Raw genomic sequence first — 18283 nt, 5'->3', positions numbered from 1 at the left:
ATACGTGAATTCCTCCTTGCGATCACTTTTTTCAATTTTTCAGTCTCGTTCCCTAGGTCTCTGGATTAATTGCAAGGTTTCTTTAGATTGGTTCTTCTCAAACTTTAATGTGTGTACGAACCACCTGGGGACCTTGGGAAAATGCAGACTCCGGTTCCAAGGTATGGGGTGGGACCTGAGAATCTGCATTTCTAAGGATCGCGCAAGGATGCGGGCGGTGCTGGACCAAGGCTTTAGAAGATTCTATCAGTTCTCTGGTAGATCCGGATGCAATAGGATAATTTTCCAGTGTAGACCTACTTTGCTCCAAGGATCCCCCCTATCTTCTTTAGCTTGGTAGTTTAAATAAGACTGTAAAGTTTTAAAGCATTTCCTATTTGTTAAGCACATTACGTAGACTTCCAAACAACCTCTGAGAGCCTCTGGTTTAAATAAATTGAGAAATGCTCAGGCTCATCGATGTGGTGAGAAATAATCCTGAAGAATAAGGAAGCAGAATTATTGAATTTCCTAAGGTAAAACTACAAATTCATATTTGGGTTCAGATCTTTTGAAATCTAACAGGAGCAAAATCCCACCATGGGGATTTTGGAAGACACTGGCATTTTTGTAACATTCTGCTTTTCCTCTTAATATTATGGAATTCATTTCTGCCAATAGTAGTGTTTGAGAAAAGCATTCAAGTTTCATTATTATTTATTTCTATAAATGTAGGGTGTTTTTTAAAGCTAATATTACCATTGAACTCATTAAAAGTTAACATTAAAATTTTAATCTTTGGTACTGAAATTATCCTTTATGTATATATCCTCTTGAATATTGACACAAAATCATAATTATGTAAAATACCGATCTGCTTGAGGTCACTCTTACCCCCAAAGTCTTTGAACTGCTATAAATTTAGTTGAAAAGAAGATATGTTTCTCTGTACTAGTTAGGACAACCAGTGACAAAAATTTTTCCTCTCTATTTTATTAGGTTGGTGCAAAAATAATCGCGGTTTTTGCAATTATTTTTAACCTTTTAAATCGCAATTGCTTTTGCACCAGCCTAATAAAAACATGGTAGGTAAACATGGCAGACTTGGTCAGATGGCCCAGGAAACACAATAGCAGACAGACTTTCCTACAGACCCAACAGTTTTTTTTCTGTTCAATCTGTATGATTTATCTTTTTAGGGGATTAAACACATTATTCAACATAAGTTATGGCAAGAAGCACAAGAGGAATAAGTTTTTGAAGACCCCTTATCTTCTTGGTAAAGGAAGACAAGTGTTTCTGCTTGACCAGCTGAAGTGTGTAACAGCTTAAACACAGGTTAGAACTCACTTAGCCCAACACCTTAACATTAAGTCATTCACAATAATTAAAAGTTTTTTTTCAAGGTGAAGGGATTAAGAAGTACAAATTAGCAGTTACAAAATAGTCACAGGGATGGCAGTAAAGCAGAGGGAATACAGTCCATAATATTGTAACAACTATTTATGGAGTCAGGTGGGTACTGGACTTATCGGGGATCACTTTGTAAGTTATATAAATGTCTAACCATTACGCTATACACCTGAAATGAATATAATATTGAATGTCAGCTATAATTTAAAAATACAAAAATTGAAAAAATTTTCCTCATTATTTCAGATTTCTTATATAAAGTGAGATTATAAATAATTTATATTATACTATTACTATTTTGAATTTTTATAAAATGCAAACACACTGCATGTTATGTGAGAGAAGCATATTTTTGGCTTACAGATTAAGAAATTATTTCTTTAATGCAAATATTTGATATGTTCTAATCATTTCAGGGATACGATGAATTTAGTTTCAGTTCTGATTGCTAAATATTTTTAGCAATAATGAATAATAAAGAATCATTCATTATTCAACCTACACCATTTTAGAGCTTACTTTGTGTAGGTAAAACCATGCTGTGAACAGTTGGCCTAGGAACTATTACAAAGATATAAAAATGGATATATATCCAGAAAGGGTTCTTTTTTTTTTTTTCCAAGTAAGCAAGTTGTTGGGGAGAAGTGCTAAATACCAAACCTCTCTACAAATATTATATCTAAGGCTGCAACACCTTAGGTATCCCTTTCATATTATGATTTCTATTGTCTATAAACAACTTTAATAATTTAGCTCTATAATGGAAATCAGTCTGTAAAAAGCACATATAAGAAAGTTCTATATTTTTAAAAATGAGAAAATGCTCTTTTATTCAAAACCATACAGCTATAGTTTCCTGGATATATGTACAAGCTATAGGAAGTATAAAAGATTTTTAAAGTGAGAAAGCAGACTGTAATCACTCAACATTCTTAGCACATTTCGTTTCTCATTTAAACAGATGTTCCTTTCCAATTCAGTGATAAAGAGTCAACATGGGTGATTTAAATACTCCCTGACTTTGTTCCTTATGTTCCTCACAGCATAACTGAAAGAGGGTGGGGGGAGGAAACGGGACATTTCCTTGTAGTGCCACTGTGTACAGTGGTGGTTAGGAAAATGGGTGCCTGAGTCATTTGGGCTCAGTTGCTTTCAGGATGGGGAACCGTGAGCAAGTCATTTTACCTCCCCAAACTTCAGTTTCCTCATTTTCAAATGGGTGTAATAATTGTGCTTACCTTACAGGGTTGCAATGACTAATAAGTATAAAGAATTTAACACTTGTATATGGTAGGAATTCAAAGGTTGGCTATCTGTTAACTTTTCTGCCAGAAAGAAGTAAAAGAGCAGTAAGGACATTAAATGCAATCCACTTGGCAGCGGGCCTGGGTGGAAAGAAGCCAGTCGTATCCCAGTGACTTTGAAAAGGACAGTCTTTTTAGGTCTATATGCATTTTATCATTTCTCTGTGGACCATAATGGGGGACAATGGAAGCCTGCTCTGGACCATGCTGCCTTTACGTGGGTAGAAACTAGAAACACTGTAATTCATTAAATTGTTTTTCTTTAAAGTAAATCATCTGGGGGGAGGTAGCAAGCAATCTAAATTCAGACATCTCAGAATATATGAAACTGAGGCAGGTAACCATTCGGTCAAACTGGTTCTCAAAAAAAAAAAAAAAAAAAAAAGTTAGGTGAAATAAAATTCAAGTTTAAAACATTCCCCTCTAGCCTTTTCCATACTTTACCCAAGCAACTTAGAGAACTTCTGAAAAAGATAGATCTTGGTCTTGAGGAAGTTAGGTACTACGAACAGTTAGTCACAACATAAATGAAGAGCATGCAATGGGCCAGGACTGGGCCTCACTGTCATCATGACTTGATAGTTGAAGAAACGCAGTCTCAGCCAGCCAAAGCAATTTTCCGAGGCTACACAACTGGTAGATGTCAGAGGTGGAATTCAAACCCAAGCAATCTGACTCCAGAGCTCATTCACTCATTCCTGGAAACAGTAGGTACTGAACATGTCATGTGCCTGGCACTGTCGCAGCCCTGGGTGGGGTGACGGGTGCTTGGTGGAGAACAGGCTGTAGGTTATGAGTCCACGTTCTTCACCACTACACACATAGAATCCCATGGAGATGGGTTTAACCGTTATATTTAGTTACTTATAGAATTGAAATTACTCTACAGCTGGCAACTGTTACAATAGGGCATTTGGATGTTGGCAAAGAACTTTCTTGGAGTAAAAACCTTGTTGCTGGACGTGGCGTGAAGGGCTGGCTGAGACACCTACCAGGAGACACTGGCTTGGGGCCTGTTTAATCATATACATTTTCCTGCTAACTCAGTATCCCACTTAGACAGCTGGCTGCACAACTGCCTCAGAGACCAACTCACACTGAGGCTGTGGCTGCTGTGGTGTATCTCAGCAGCAGTTGTGGCTCCCAGCTCTCCGGCTAACCCATGGCCACATGCAGCCTGCTGCTGACATCTACTTCTCAGACATACATGGAAATACGTTTGGGCCTGTCCCTACCCAAAAGAAGCCTTGCCCTGGTAGAAGAGTAACAGATACATTGAGATGAGGGAAGAACAACATGCAGATATAAAAGCCACACCAGACTATAAAACGTTGACACCATCAGAGGCCAAACAACTGGAGATGAAGTATCACGGGACGATGACGAGGTCCTGACAGGTGCTCTGAGGCTGTGGGGACGTTCACCCAAGATCGAGTGAATTCATGATGGATTTGCAAAGCTTTCATTGGGATAGAGATTGTCAGCAAACTCTCTAGTTTAGTGTCCAGAAAGTATATAAACCTGCCTTTAAAATTCCTCAGTTAATGTCACACGAAGGGCTCTATCACTATAAATATTCTTTTTCGAATGTCAATTACAAATTTTTCTCCACCTTTCAATTTCAGTTTTAATGAGGGCATTGAATGGACAGAACACAGAAACTTTCATAAAGTTGTCTTGGAACAGACATTAGACATCCTTTATATCTTTCCTGTTTGTGTGCCTGATAATTATATTCGAAGGACAAAAGACAAACAAAAGAAAAAGTAAGCCAAACATCCTAACGATTCCAGGTTTTCTGTTTTAGAAGGTAATGACACACTGGAGTAATCCAAATATTTCCTTACACAAGGGAGCTGAAGGCAGCCTTTGGTCTACCCACCAGTGGCCAGTAAAATAAACTCTAGCTCTCTTGGATTTCCACAGGGCACGTAAGGACCTCAGGTATCCAATGTGTGTTTGTGTTGCCCACATTTGAAATAAAATGTAGCAAATATAATTATGTGTAGGAGGTTATGGGGTTGGAAAGCAGAGCTTGGGGTCTGTGGATCTGACATGCAGCTGGTTGGGGCAAGAAAGGACATCTGAATTTACCTGACAGCTGGGCAGTCTTGCCTCTCGGCTAGTTGTGGGCACTGTGGCGGTACGGAGGCAGCAGGCTGCTGACAATCTACAAGAAACTGATAAATTAGACATGTATACAAAGAGACGACAGAGTATCATGTTAGTCACAGTCACTAAAGCAGCTGCCTAAGAGATTTAGTGAGGAATGTGCATTCACACAAAACATCTGGATTAAGCTTTGTTCCCCCTCTGAATCATGCCAATAGAAAGGATAGAAACTTTTTTTCTTAAATACAATATTAAAAAATTACTGACACAAAATTAGTAGTGAGATTTCTCAAGTACATTAGGACATATGTGACCATTCATATTTGGTATTTCGACACATCTAAAAATAAAGGGCCTATTAATACTATGAAATATCAAGTTCTGAACTTGAACATGATGGTAGTTACTTAGTTAGCATTTAGATCTGCTATTCCAAAGTGGAATATATTCAGATAACTGACTTTATCAGGACACATGGGCATATTCTCAATCCCATAGGTACATTGAGAAAAGCATGCAAAACAATCTTTTCCATGATTAACAGAAGGATATCGGAGAAGGAAATCATCTTTTCAGTTTTCTGAAAATAGATTTTATTTATCAAAAGCAAGAATTGTTAGCAGAAATCTTAGATTGTTTATTATATAGTAAATTGTTCATAACTTGGACTGATAGAGAAAGCTAACCTGAATGGGAAATCTACTTTTGTTCTATTTTTTCCATTTTAAAGTCGTATAAGATAACTCATACTAGGTTAACAAAGTGCTAGTTAATAAAAAAAAGTCCATGCTTTAGCTGATCAGTTACGCTAATCACCTACTCTAAGAAAGACCATGTGCTGGGTGTTCTAAAATAATCAAAGAACAGTCTGTTTACTGGTAGCAGGCTGACCATATTAGAATCACCCAAAAAGCTGGTTCTAAATGCATAGATTATATTTCCACAAAATAGGTTTTGCAAAAAAGTTAAAATTAGTGTTAGACTTAAAAATTCAATTATTGTTAAATAATTGCAGCATTTGCTCTTGCTAACTGCTTAGACTATATATTTGCTTATTAGCATACCTCTTTTCCCTTTATGTTATATAGATAATATTTAAGACAAATTATCACAAATTCTAGATTTGCAGCCTTGAGTTAGTGAGGCTGTACTGAAACCTACATTCTAAAGCTTGTACCTAAGTATCACATGTTCTAAAACCAGTAGGTTCTCTATTGTAACAAAACTTGCCTATAACTCCAGAATACCAAAAATTGTGAAAGTTGCTGATGCTTTTGTATAAGACACACTAAAGCTGCCCATGACGCGAAGTAGAACACAATATAAGGCAGGCTTGGTTTGAATTCTTTCAAGAGAACATCATTATTGAAGAGACCCCTTGCAAGGTGGTCTTTGTTGCAGGGTAACTTAATTATTACTTATGAATAGGAACAAGATCTGATTCTCATTTACTACTATCAGATCCACACTCAGTAAAAGTCCTCCAAATGTAACAAATATTTCCTTTTTCTCAGCTATGGGCAATTTTTTTCCTTTAATTCTTTGTTTTCCCATTTTGCAGCTTGATTAGCTCAATGATGCCCTTTTGTAGAAACTCAGAGTCTTAGAGAATGAATTCCTTTTGCTCCTTTTATCTTTCCCAACAGTTTTCCTATCTAAGTGGTAATTTAGGAATGCCTTGGACTAATTTGTTATGGCCACCAAACATGTAGTTCTGTTTCTGTTAACCAGGTGTGTGCCGTCCTCCTAGGGTGTATTTGGGTAAATGCAATGGATGCAAATGAACATGAACCCTTGGAAAACCGCCCTGGAGTCTGGCCTTATGTCTTACATTGCGTGTGTGTGTGTGTGTGTGAGTGTGTGTGTGTGTGTAAATGAAGCTCTTCTACAGCAGAACTTCAGCCTTTGTGTAATGGCAAGCCCTAGAATTAAACCAATTAGAGTATTTACACGGTTTAAACGTTTTTCTATATCTCACTTATATTAGAAATATTTTTTTGCCAATGCAGTCACAGATTATTATCATTCATTTGAAATATGTTTTGTGATAAAATTTAGAAAGCAGGTGAGCAGGATTATAAGCACTCCCTTAATTAACTGTTTAAATATGTGGTGGACATTTCTCACATTTGCGGTGGGTATCAGTTTTTTCTTCTTTAAAAGTATCATCACCTCTGGCTAATTATTCTTCTTGTTATTATTAATTGAATTTATTATTTATAAGTAATTAGCTGAGCATTATCCTTAAAACAAATTCCATAAATAAGACGGTGACAGATGAAAACAACGACATTTGAAAAATAGCTGTATTACTCCAACTTAATTGCCCTGTAAGTTCTTCTTGGGTCTGCAGCACTCCAGTCACATGCATGTCTGACCTAGCTGAATGGCCAGTGTGTGTTAGCATGTACTGTGTAAAATAGAAGGGGTGGGTTGGGAGACTGAGAAAATCTCTGAGCTCCGAGATGCTGTAAGCTTTACACAATCTCACTTCCTCTAAGAGCTGGTACCATAGACTCACTCCCGAAGGAACTAGGCCTCATCTCACTGCTTTTGAGGGCATAAAAGATTGAAAATTATGTGTCTCAAGGAGGAGGTCTGCACAACCCCAGGTGCCACTGCCGTCATACGAGTCACCAAAATTTGCCTCAACCATTTAACAGTCAAGTTATTAAACTGCTATGATGTTTCTCAAACTATGTTAGGAGGTGGGGATAAAAGGAAAATGGAGGAGATATGGTTCCTGGTCAATTGAGAAAGATAAGCATATTCAATAAGCACTTAAAATGACGATGACGATGGTGATGATGATGATGACAATGACACCTCACACTTACTAATTGCTTCCCATGTGCCCAGAACTGTGCAGGCACTTAATGTGCACACTCTTCTTTAACCCCGTTTTATGAATCCCAATTTAGGGATGAGAGAAGGGGGACTTAGGTTAAGAAACTTGTGAAAATTCACTAAGAGTTAGAGCTAAAATTTGAATCCAGGATACTATGGGCTGAATTCAACTTACAGACACATCACTGCATTGCTTCCTATGACAGGGAAGTGTAGGGATCTCAGAGCAGAAACAATCTAAGTGGTCAGGGAATGCTTCCTGGAGGTTGTAACATTTATGCTGTATACCTAAAAAAATGAGTTGGCTAAGAATTTCTTAGCAACTATTAACTGTTTATGTTCTCTACTAATAGTAATTAAATATTTTATAAAAACTCAAGTGTTTACTTGAAATGTTCAGAATTGAATTTAATACCACTGTACATTTATATTATAAGGTGATAAGCCTGAAAAATGTCACAGCATACTTCAGAGATCGTTAGTGCCTCAAGGGCAGAGATGAATACGAGATAGTATTGCTTAAAGCAGCTACAGGTCTGTCTTGATTACTAGGGAGAATACCCTTGTATGACATTCCTCCCTGAACAAAGGTCTCAAGTAGAAAGGAAGGCAGAAAAGAGAGGAATGAAGGAAGGGAATTATTTGCTGAATCACCATGATGTAATTTGTCCTAGGAACTTTATATTAGATAACTGAGCAGCACTTTGGGGTTCTTATTTTCACTATTCCTATCATGAGGAAAACAAGTATTTTTGATTTATGGGAGTACATCAAAATTTCATATATCCTGAGACCTTTTCCTTTAACATTTTTCATGATCTTTCCTTCCAGAAACAAATACAGAGTTTGGCATCACAGGAGGTGCTCCACAAACATTTATTGATTAAATTAATACATGATCACCATATATACAGAAGTGCCAAAATGTATACACATTTTAAGAGATGTTATCTACGTATTACTTTTTGAAGTTGAATTGAATTATGGTAGCAATGTGTAGTACGACGTTCGCTCAAAAGATGGCATTAATCAAATGAATGCTAACGTCACCATGCAACAGGCAGGACAAAGAAAATGGCGGAAGCATGGTTGTCATTCTTTGTGCACAAGACCATTTGAAGTGGTATTTGAAATTCGAGAACGTTGTGGAAGTACAATGATAATGAAGGCATGAATATGCAACAGAACCTCCAATACACCTAACAATTGCACGCATTCGTAATAAGTTTGAGACACATGGTACTGAGTGTGATATGCACATGGGAAGATCTAGGAGGCCTCACACCAACGTTGCCCAAGCAGTAGTTCGCTGTAATCAGAAGTGTCTGGACACTGATGGTAACCACTTTGAGCACCTCTTGTAATTGCAGAAGTCAAATGTGACTTGTATTCATCTTTTGTTATCAGTATATATTATTACAATTTTAGCACAATTTTTTCTTGTCTTAAAATGTGTATACATTTTTTTGGCACCCTTTGTATTTATTTGCCCAAGGTCACACAGCTAGGAAGTGGCAGAGCAAAGATTTAAATTTAGACTTTTCTGACGCTAAGGCTTATTTTCTACTCACTACTCTAATTGTTTCTCAAATTGACACCAGCTACCTCTAGAAAATATCAGGGTCATAAAATAAAATAAAAAAAAATCTAAGAACTTCACCAGATAGTTGACATAGTAATTTGAAGGCAACAAATTACCTCTAAAACACAAAGCAAGAGAAAGGGTGCTGGGATGGGGATAATATCCAGTTTCTATAAAGAGGTAGCTGAAATTAATGAATTTCATTGGCAGGGAGAGAAAGCCTTGTCATGCATTTCCTCAGGCTTCTGCTATTTTTAAACTTTTCAATGCAATTTAGAAAAGTCAATGCCTTAGGGAGTCCATGAGCCCACTGGTGGCTGTTCGAAATGGGAGGGTGAGAGCCTCTCGTGAAGCACACCTCTAGGTTTGTGCTTCACACCTGGCTCAGATGACAGTGGTGGGAGTTGGAGAGGACAGAGTGGGTCAAAACTGACCTATAGAGACCATACCTGGTCAGGATGATTAGTGGTGCTGCAGGGATGGCGTCCTTGGTCCCCAGATGCTCTGGGGAAGGCAGAGCAGTAGCAATTTGTGGTCAACAGTCTCCTACAGAATGGCTCGCTCTCCAACCCCTGGTTTTCCTGACTTGAGTATTAATGCATCCCTACCATTTCATGTGATCTTATTTTCCATATCACATTTCCTTCCCTCATGACCATAAACTCTGCCAGGTGCTATGCTATGCACTTTCCCATGAAACATATCTCTGTCCCCTGAGCTTTCCTTAGGCCAAGTTTTTGCTCATTAAGACACTATTTCAACTTCCCTCATTCTTCTCCTTGCTCCCCGACCATGTTCCAGTTTGCGTACAACCTTCTAAAAATGAGGGGTCCAGAAAGGAAATCAGGTATGATAACATGTGATTGGTGAAGTGGAGTGGCAGTCTTGCCTCATCTGAGACATCCTGATTCTATTAAAACACCAGAAGCTTGGCACTTTTTTGGCAGTCACATCACACTGCGATTTCCCATGAGCTTACTTTGTTTATAGATGGTGTTATCAAGTCATGCTTCCTCCATCCTGTACTTACTGTGTCTGGAATTCCAATGCAATATTTTATATACTTTTAGCTTTATTTATCTCTAATAAGTCTCACCCTTTCCTACCGCAAACATCTTTTAGATCCTATTCTGTCATCTAGCAGATTAACTTGTCTCTCCTCTTTCTCTTTTAAATCAGAAAATGTGATTGTTATGAGCTTGATATCTTCATCTTTATCTAAGATTAGCAACTAATAATAAGGCCAGGCTAAGTAGAGACAGTATTTCATAAATATCAATCTATGATTTTGGACCCTTTGAACATGTCCAACCAATTATGAATCCAAACAATTACATTGTCATCTAGAATTTCTCTATTTGTCTAAAAAATATTATAAAATATCTGGTTAGTTGTTTGCCAAAAGTCAGATGTATTATGTTACCACTTTCCCTGGTCTTATGAGATAGAGAATGAGGGTAAGCTCAGCGTAAGTCATTCTTGATGAACTAATGCTGGTTATTGGCAATCCAACTGAACTTTTAGCAAGTTCAGTACTTTACATTGAACATACAAAACCCATCAATTTCCAGAAATTTTCCTCAGATCAGCGTCAAGGTTGTTGGTCTACAGGTCAGAGAAACTACTTTCTTTTCCATTGTATAAAAACTATACTTCCACATTTCTTCTTCTGGCACACCTAGGAATTCACCTTCTCACTTCCATATTCTATTTCTCCCTGGGACCTCTTCCCCTGTCTTTCATAAGGCCACAATTTTTTAGCCTCTTTCCTTCAACAAGAAAAGTGAGAAGGAAAGGGATATGTGCTTTCCTTTTTTTTCCTTTCTCATTTTGAAAGCGGCAACTCATATACTTACATATTGGCTGGAAAAATGGCAATTCATGACACAAAGAGTACCTTTTGGCGAGACAGTTAATATATTTGTAAACATGGTGTACTGTTTCTAAGACTGTTAAAGGAACATAGGTTTGCTAATTAAATCTACCCACTTGAACAATTGCTTGAACAATAGAATATGACATCACTATTATTTTCAAATATATATCACTTCAGAACAAAACTCTTACCTACTTGGAGTAAACAGTCAATATTCATTAAGGACCTTTCAATAAGGACCGATGATTAACTGTTAGTAGAAAATCGAAAATGTTTAGTTATGGAAGCTATTAGATTAAGAATGGACAGACAGTTATGGATTGTTCTAAGAGAACTCCATAGTTAATCATCAAGGCATAGAGGCATCCTCTTTTATGTCCATAGGATAACCTTCTTTCTACTTTCTGCAAACCTAGCCAGGTTCTTCCAAAGTATTTGCCTAATTGGGATTTGGGCAATAACAGAAAAGGAAGAGCATGCAGAAGGAATGTAGAAGAGGAAAGGATGAAAAATAAGGTAACATGTAATATTTATTAAATGCTATATATACACAGACATTAAGCTAAACATTTTGCAAGCAACAGCTCTTTAAATCCTCATAAAAACTCAAAGAAATAGGTTTTGTTTTTATTTTAGAAATGAGAAACTGAGACCTAGGGAGGTGAAAAATTTATGCATGGTCACTTTCTGTATAGTTTTTATAGTGAACAAAAGCTTTTTAGTGTTCAGGGTACTCATTTGACTTTGGTTCTCATAATCCCCATGTCACAAATTAGAACACTGAGGATCAGAAGAGTTGAGTAATTTTCTGAGGGTCCTGGGAAAGAGGAACTTGAGCTCAGGGTCTGACTGACCCCATGCCCTTTCCGTAGAATGTCCCATTGAGCCTGTTAAAGACAAAACATGTCCCCTCAAAATTCAAGTGTTGAAACACTAACCCTGTACCTTAGAAGATGACTATATTTGGAGATCAGATCTTTAAAGACATAATTAAGTTAGGGTGGACCCTGATTTCCCTATAAACAGAGATTAGTAGATATAGGACACACAGAGAGACCCAGGAAGGTATTCACACAGATAAAAGGCTATGTGAGGGCACAGTGAGAAGACAACCATCGCAAGTCAAGGACAGTGGCCTTAGGAGAGACCAAACCTGCCCACCTTGACCTTGGACTTCTAGCCTGCAGAACTGGGAGAAGATGTTTGTTGTTTAAGCCCCTCAGAGACTTTTTACTTGCTCCAGTGGAAGCAGTTATTATTCCCTCTTCCTCTACCAACAGTACCTCTTCAGTCTTAATAAACCAAGAATTTTTCTTGAATTCTTCTAAAATCTAGGCAGTCCTAGGGTTGAAATACATACATACATACATACATACATACATACATACATACATACATACATACATTTTAATTCAAGGAAACTCAGAGGAAAAAATATATACAGAAGGACAGAAGCACAAATTCTAAATGAAAATCTGCACTTGAATTTCAGCAGACTTTCTTCTTAGCAAAAAATGTTTTAGAGAGACGTGAAAGTGGTCAAGCCATTAGTGTGGAAAACTAAATTGATGATAGTATGTGAAATTTGAGTAATTATGTTAGTATAAAAATATAAATTTCTCTGCACTGTGCACTGAAGTGATGACAGAAAAACTGCATAATTATTTTTTTTAAAAGCCTCCTAAATTCAGGAATTCTGGTATTTGTGAATATGACAATAGCTCAAAGGTGCTCCCCATAATTCCTGAAATAACTTCTGCATACACTCAGGTCTTAACACGTTGCGTACGGCGGGGTTTAAATCCCTCATACCCCTCTGTTCCGGCAGGTTTTTAAAAGAAACTACTTTAAAATGCACCCTTCTCTTTAAAGCGTAAATGCTTCTATGTCATTTATTATTTTTCTATGGAATTTTTTAGGATTTACTCACCTATGATGTTAGTAATCCCTCCTGGTGTGATACTGCAGAAAGCAGCTTCCTTTGTGCAGTGGCAATGGAGAACAATGCAGCTTTGAAAACAATCCATTCTAACGCGAATGGTAGCATTGTTGCATAGCAATGCGTGATATGTTGAACATAGCAATGCATAGTAGCATTGTTGCGTAACTATGGCCAATAATATGAAAATAATTCCTTTCAACTTCCTATAACTTTGCATTGATGAGTTTACAATATGTATTTCATGAGGTATCACCGAAGAGTTAAATAAAATAATTCGGTGTTTTTCCAAAAATAACATAATTCAAAATCGCCTAAGGGATACTAAGGTTCCAAATGTTATAAACAAATCACTACAGTTCTGGAAAACTCTGTTTATTCGTACATCCACTGTTGTGACTGTAACACGTGAAATGACTCATGGGTGAAAAAATGTATCCGATTCAAAGTCACTATATTTTTAGAAAAAAAAATAATATGAATTCTAAAAAGTGTACATATGATGCAGACTTTATTCATTAACGATATTTGCCCGTTAGATATTAATGAAACACAAATAATTCAATAAAATGTGCAAAGTAAAAAGAGTCAACAGTAAAAATGAGAATTCTTGTTATCCGTCCTTAACGCATGGCTCAGAAAAAACGAAGATTCTCGTGATCCATACGCAACGTGTTAAGTGTGGGTTTTACACAATAATCCATTTGAATGGATAATGGGTATATCACAATAATTTCCTTCCATTTGCCAATGATGTTTCTGTGGTATAATAGTATATGATCTCTTTGCCTTCCTTTTTATTCTCTCTCCTCTACGCTCCTTAACTTTTCCTCATTTCAGCCTGAGATTTAGAGACCATCAGAAAGAACTTTGTGTTTAGATCCCTGCTCCACCAACCAGTAGCTGAGGGACACTGAGGAAGTAACTTAACTGTCTGAGCCTCAATTTTTCTACCTGTTAAGTGAGGACATTAAATACCAATCTCGTAGATCAGGTGAAAGAATGTTTGTGAGAGCATGTAGCCCAGGATCCATGGATAGGAGCTAGTCAGATGACCTTGAGGTTTTCAGCTTCAAGAAACAAAAGTAGATGCCATTAACAACAGTGAAATTAAAAATGCCCAAAATAGACTAAGCAATGAAATAATTTTGACAAGCCTTTTGCTCCTATCATTACATTCATCTGAAATGCGCTCTCTTTTCTTGGTCTGTTCAGAACTAACAAGTTTCAGTCTTTATTCCTGACCACTCCAGAAGAAGTGTCTGCTGCCTCTAATTCCAGCACTTATCTCTGTCAGCATTTCTTGTATACAGTTATTGACGACTGCTTTCTGAGCAGTGGATCTAATTTCCTCAATCAGGCTACACAGTTGAAAGTAGAGAGGACCTTGCCTGACAATTTCTTGTTTCCCCACAGTAGTTTGCCTGGGGAATTTGCATTGTGGTAAAATACTGACTTCACCTCCCCTAAAGCATCCTTGGATTTGTTGCTTTATTAGTACTTTCTAAATGCCATTTTCTGATGGATCCACTCAAAGAAGAGTTTACAATTTAGACATTCTTGTCATCACCACATTTGTCTAACAAAAGGAATAAGAAGGAGAAAATGTGAGCTGATCAAGATTTTAAAGCTAATTTAGTGATATCAGGTGATTAATTATTCTTCTTTGATAATTGTAAGACTTTCACATATACATCTTGAAAATAATTTTTAAATTGCCATTATTAAAGTGTACCAAATGACATCAATACTAAATTATTCCTCACTAAATCTACAAAATGATTAATTAGTGAATTAACAGAAAAGTTAATGGAAAGAAGCATCAAAATACATTCTCCTAGTAGGAACAACTTGAACACTTAAGTAGTCCTATAGACACCTATACACATAAGTTGAAATAACAGACATACAGAGTAGAGAATTTAGGAAAAAAAGGAAAGATTTAAGGTAGAAACATCACATAAAGAAAAATAATAAGGAGAGCATGAGATAGAAACATTTACATAAATATAAACAGTAGTTAGGAAAAGTTGAAATATTTTCAAAAATCTAATGATGAATTTAATTGTGCATTGACTAATAAAAATGGATAGTCGCGAACAACTTTTAGCACTTTATAATCAAACACATAGAGTTGGCTATCTCATCCCTTTTTGCCAAACATATCATATATCCTGTTAGTACATTAATTTCTCAGAAATTACCCACAGATAGGACAACATCATAACTTCCAACTATTCAGGTGTTATCTGCTAATTTATGTCACCAGGCACTTCAGCCTTAACTTTACGTCAGTGTTTAACACAGCAAATCCCATTATATGTTTATATCCTTGAAAGTCAATACAATCATTCATTAAAAATTTCCAGAGAACAATAGACAAAACTGTTAAAACACAAAAAAAATTTCAATATAGACAATGCAAAAATATAACTAGGTAACAAATCCTTAAAACTATCTGGCTCTGCCTTTATATAATGACAACTCTATATAGTTTATCACATTTTGGTGACAAGCATTAAAATATTCTTCAGCAACGTAGAATCAAAGTGTGACTTGCTAAGGAGAGGGAGCATTTTTATATTGTTCGATGATTATAGATTAGACATAAATTTTCACAAAGCTTTCCATTTGCTGATGAATATTCATTGCCTGATGAATATCAAATGACTAGCTGGTAAAACAAAGCAATACTCATTATGTATTTTTATTTCAAACCTTGCAAAAGAGAAATACAAAAATGCCCTGCAGTGCAGTCAACTTTCTGCTTATGAACAACTTACAATTAAACAATGAGCATGTAATCAACAGCCTATGGTAGGAAGATATGGAAAGTAAGGTGGAGAGGGTAATTAAATACAGTGGCACCAAGAGGTAAAAGTACATTTTGCTGCCAGATTCTTAAACCAATTAAACACCTTTTAGAAAATAACCTTTTGTTCAGAAATGTCCTTCCCAAGAAAAATGTCAGCTGGCACAGAGTTAACGCAAGGTGGTATGGTAGCCGGTTCTCATTAAGTAAGGTCAATAAAAAGCATGTATCAAATAAAGACCAGCTATACTGTTGAAATGTCAAAATTCATCATCATCAAAAAGAAACAAAAGAGAATTGAGTTAAATGAACTATAACCAAAAACCCACTAAAAGGATCAATTGCAAAAATGTCTCAAACAAGAAAAATATGAGACACCACTCAGTGAAATGTGTTTGATTTTCTTATTTAATTTTTTTTTCATTAAAAAAAAAAAATCAACACTAGAAAATGTTCTGAGAGGTTCAGGGCATCCTCTTCTATAAAGCGATGGATCTGAAAAGTATAGGCTTTCACCAATGTCAGTTGTTTCTTGGCTTTTTTTTTTTTAAGAAAGAAGAAATACTTATAATAATGTAACCCACATTTTTTGGGGGGAAACAATTCAGAAAACCCAAAACTAAACCAAGTGTTTCAAAATGCGCCATGTCCTCATAAGCAAATTAAACCATAAGTTTAATTCAGTTAAAGGAAAAACAGTATATTTAAACATTAAGTGTTTTAAAAATCCAAGTTTATAGAACGTGCTTATTCATTTTTCAAAGAAAACAAGTAAAGATGTACAATGACAAGCTTCCTAATGTAAAAGTATTTGACTTGTACAAATTTAATTAAAGCAATGCTGTCAGGAATAAATCTATTAAAGAAAATAAGATTCACCTACAGGTTTATAGCCAACTTACCTCTTTTTGCTTTTGATGTCAAGTAGTGCATAAAAAGAGAAAAGAATTTATGTTTAACTGATTCTACTGTCATCACATACTGGCTTAGTCTATAAATACCTACGTAGACTAAATGAGTATACCATACTTGTTTTTTTAAAGGATTCTATGAAAAGAAGTGGAGCCAGGACTGCATGGAAAGCCAGAAATAGGTATTTAAGGTGAACTAAGCAGCATCGTTATTGGGATGTCTGTGCCAGGAACATGGGTACCATTTGGCCAAAGTAAATGGTAACCCTTCCTATTCTAAATTTCTAATTTCAGTTATTATGATCCAAACTGATTTTTGACTTTTATTAAGACATAATCTTAAGTGCAATGAAGAACTGACAAATGAGGCTCAGTTTAGAAAAGTAGACTGATGAACAGCATCAGAGCAGCAAAAAAGTTCTTAACATGAGGAAAGTATATATTTCCTTCAACTGAAAAAGTACGAACTTTATATGCACTCAAAGTAGGTGAAGTTAAAATGACAGTCCTGCTCTAAACCATTACCCTGCAAAATAAATGTACATGTTTTCGTGTAAACCTTTAAATGCAAACACTTGAACTTACAGAAGTTATTTCTTTTAAATAATTATTGTAAGAGCAACAATCTAGTCTACTTCTAACTTAGTTGACCTCTTAAAGAATATTCACTGACTCATGCAATTACATGAGAGACCATCGTAAGAAACAGTCCCTCCGAAGGAGATCTGATTTGTGGACTGGACACACTGAAGTGACAGAAGTAACCTATAAATCATACAGAAAAAGAAAATTTGGGGAGTCCAGTAATGAGTAAAGCCAAAACAAACTTGGCCTTTACATGTACAGTTCACAAAAACTTTAAATTTGTGATATTGAGAGTTTATCACTGACTGTTTGTTTTTGGCTTAAAGGACAACAAAATTAATGAGTATATGACATCTTTATGACGTTATCTTTATTTTTCACTTTACCTTTTTAAAAATAAACAATAGAAAAGAGTAAAGTCAACCATTCTGAGTTGTGTGCTTTTCCTCTTATACCTTTCAGGCATAATAAATACAAGAAAACCAAGCAAGTGTTAATGGATGACTAAAGAGAGGTGTGGAAGAAGGGCCATACAGCTGTGCGATTGAAAAATGAGAGGGTGACAGTATGCTTCACTGTTGTGTAACGAGTCCAGTGCACTGCAATTCTTTTCTCGTTGATTAACTGTACAAGTTTAATTACTAAGTCAGTTTAAGTAGGTTTAAATGCTATGGAGCTACATTTTCACTATATCATTTAAAACAAAGGAATAGGTAGTAGCAAGCGTAGGCTTTCCATGAGCATTAGCAGTACCCATCATGTGCATCATGTTCACAGCCAGAACTCAGGCTGTTCCTTCAGATCCTACCCAACTTGCTCAGCACTCAGGAGACCTGCTGAACCCAGGCTTTAGCATGTAGAAGGGTTCATTCCAAACTATTTATTAATGCTCAGAAGAGTCTGGTTGGCTGCCATGTTGAAGG

At 36.3% G+C, this 18283-nt stretch overlaps 1 protein-coding gene across 6 annotated transcripts in view; it reads right to left on the bottom strand.

Moving 5' to 3' along the window:
* The window catches only part of BICD1 (BICD cargo adaptor 1), a 180560-nt gene that overhangs the window by 6243 nt on the left and 156034 nt on the right, over positions 1–18283 (bottom strand). For 3 of the 6 annotated variants that reach the window (XM_074325843.2, XM_019736733.3, XM_019736761.3), the window contains one exon: positions 4791–4866. The exons of 2 other annotated variants lie outside the window; for them this stretch is intronic. In XM_074325843.2, coding sequence (XP_074181944.2) covers positions 4791–4866 — 76 coding nt within the window. Of the gene's footprint in view, positions 1–4790; positions 4877–18283 lie in introns of all 6 variants that reach the window. One more of the 6 variants, XM_019736747.3, reaches the window with a different exon arrangement.

Source organism: Rhinolophus sinicus, chromosome 1 (genome assembly GCF_057876585.1).
Source record: "Rhinolophus sinicus isolate RSI-liver-muscle chromosome 1, RSI-T2T, whole genome shotgun sequence".
In the NCBI taxonomy this organism is placed as follows: Eukaryota; Metazoa; Chordata; class Mammalia; order Chiroptera; family Rhinolophidae; genus Rhinolophus; species Rhinolophus sinicus.
The sequence above is the reverse complement of the archived record's forward strand: the minus strand, read 5'-3'. Positions and strand labels throughout refer to the sequence as shown.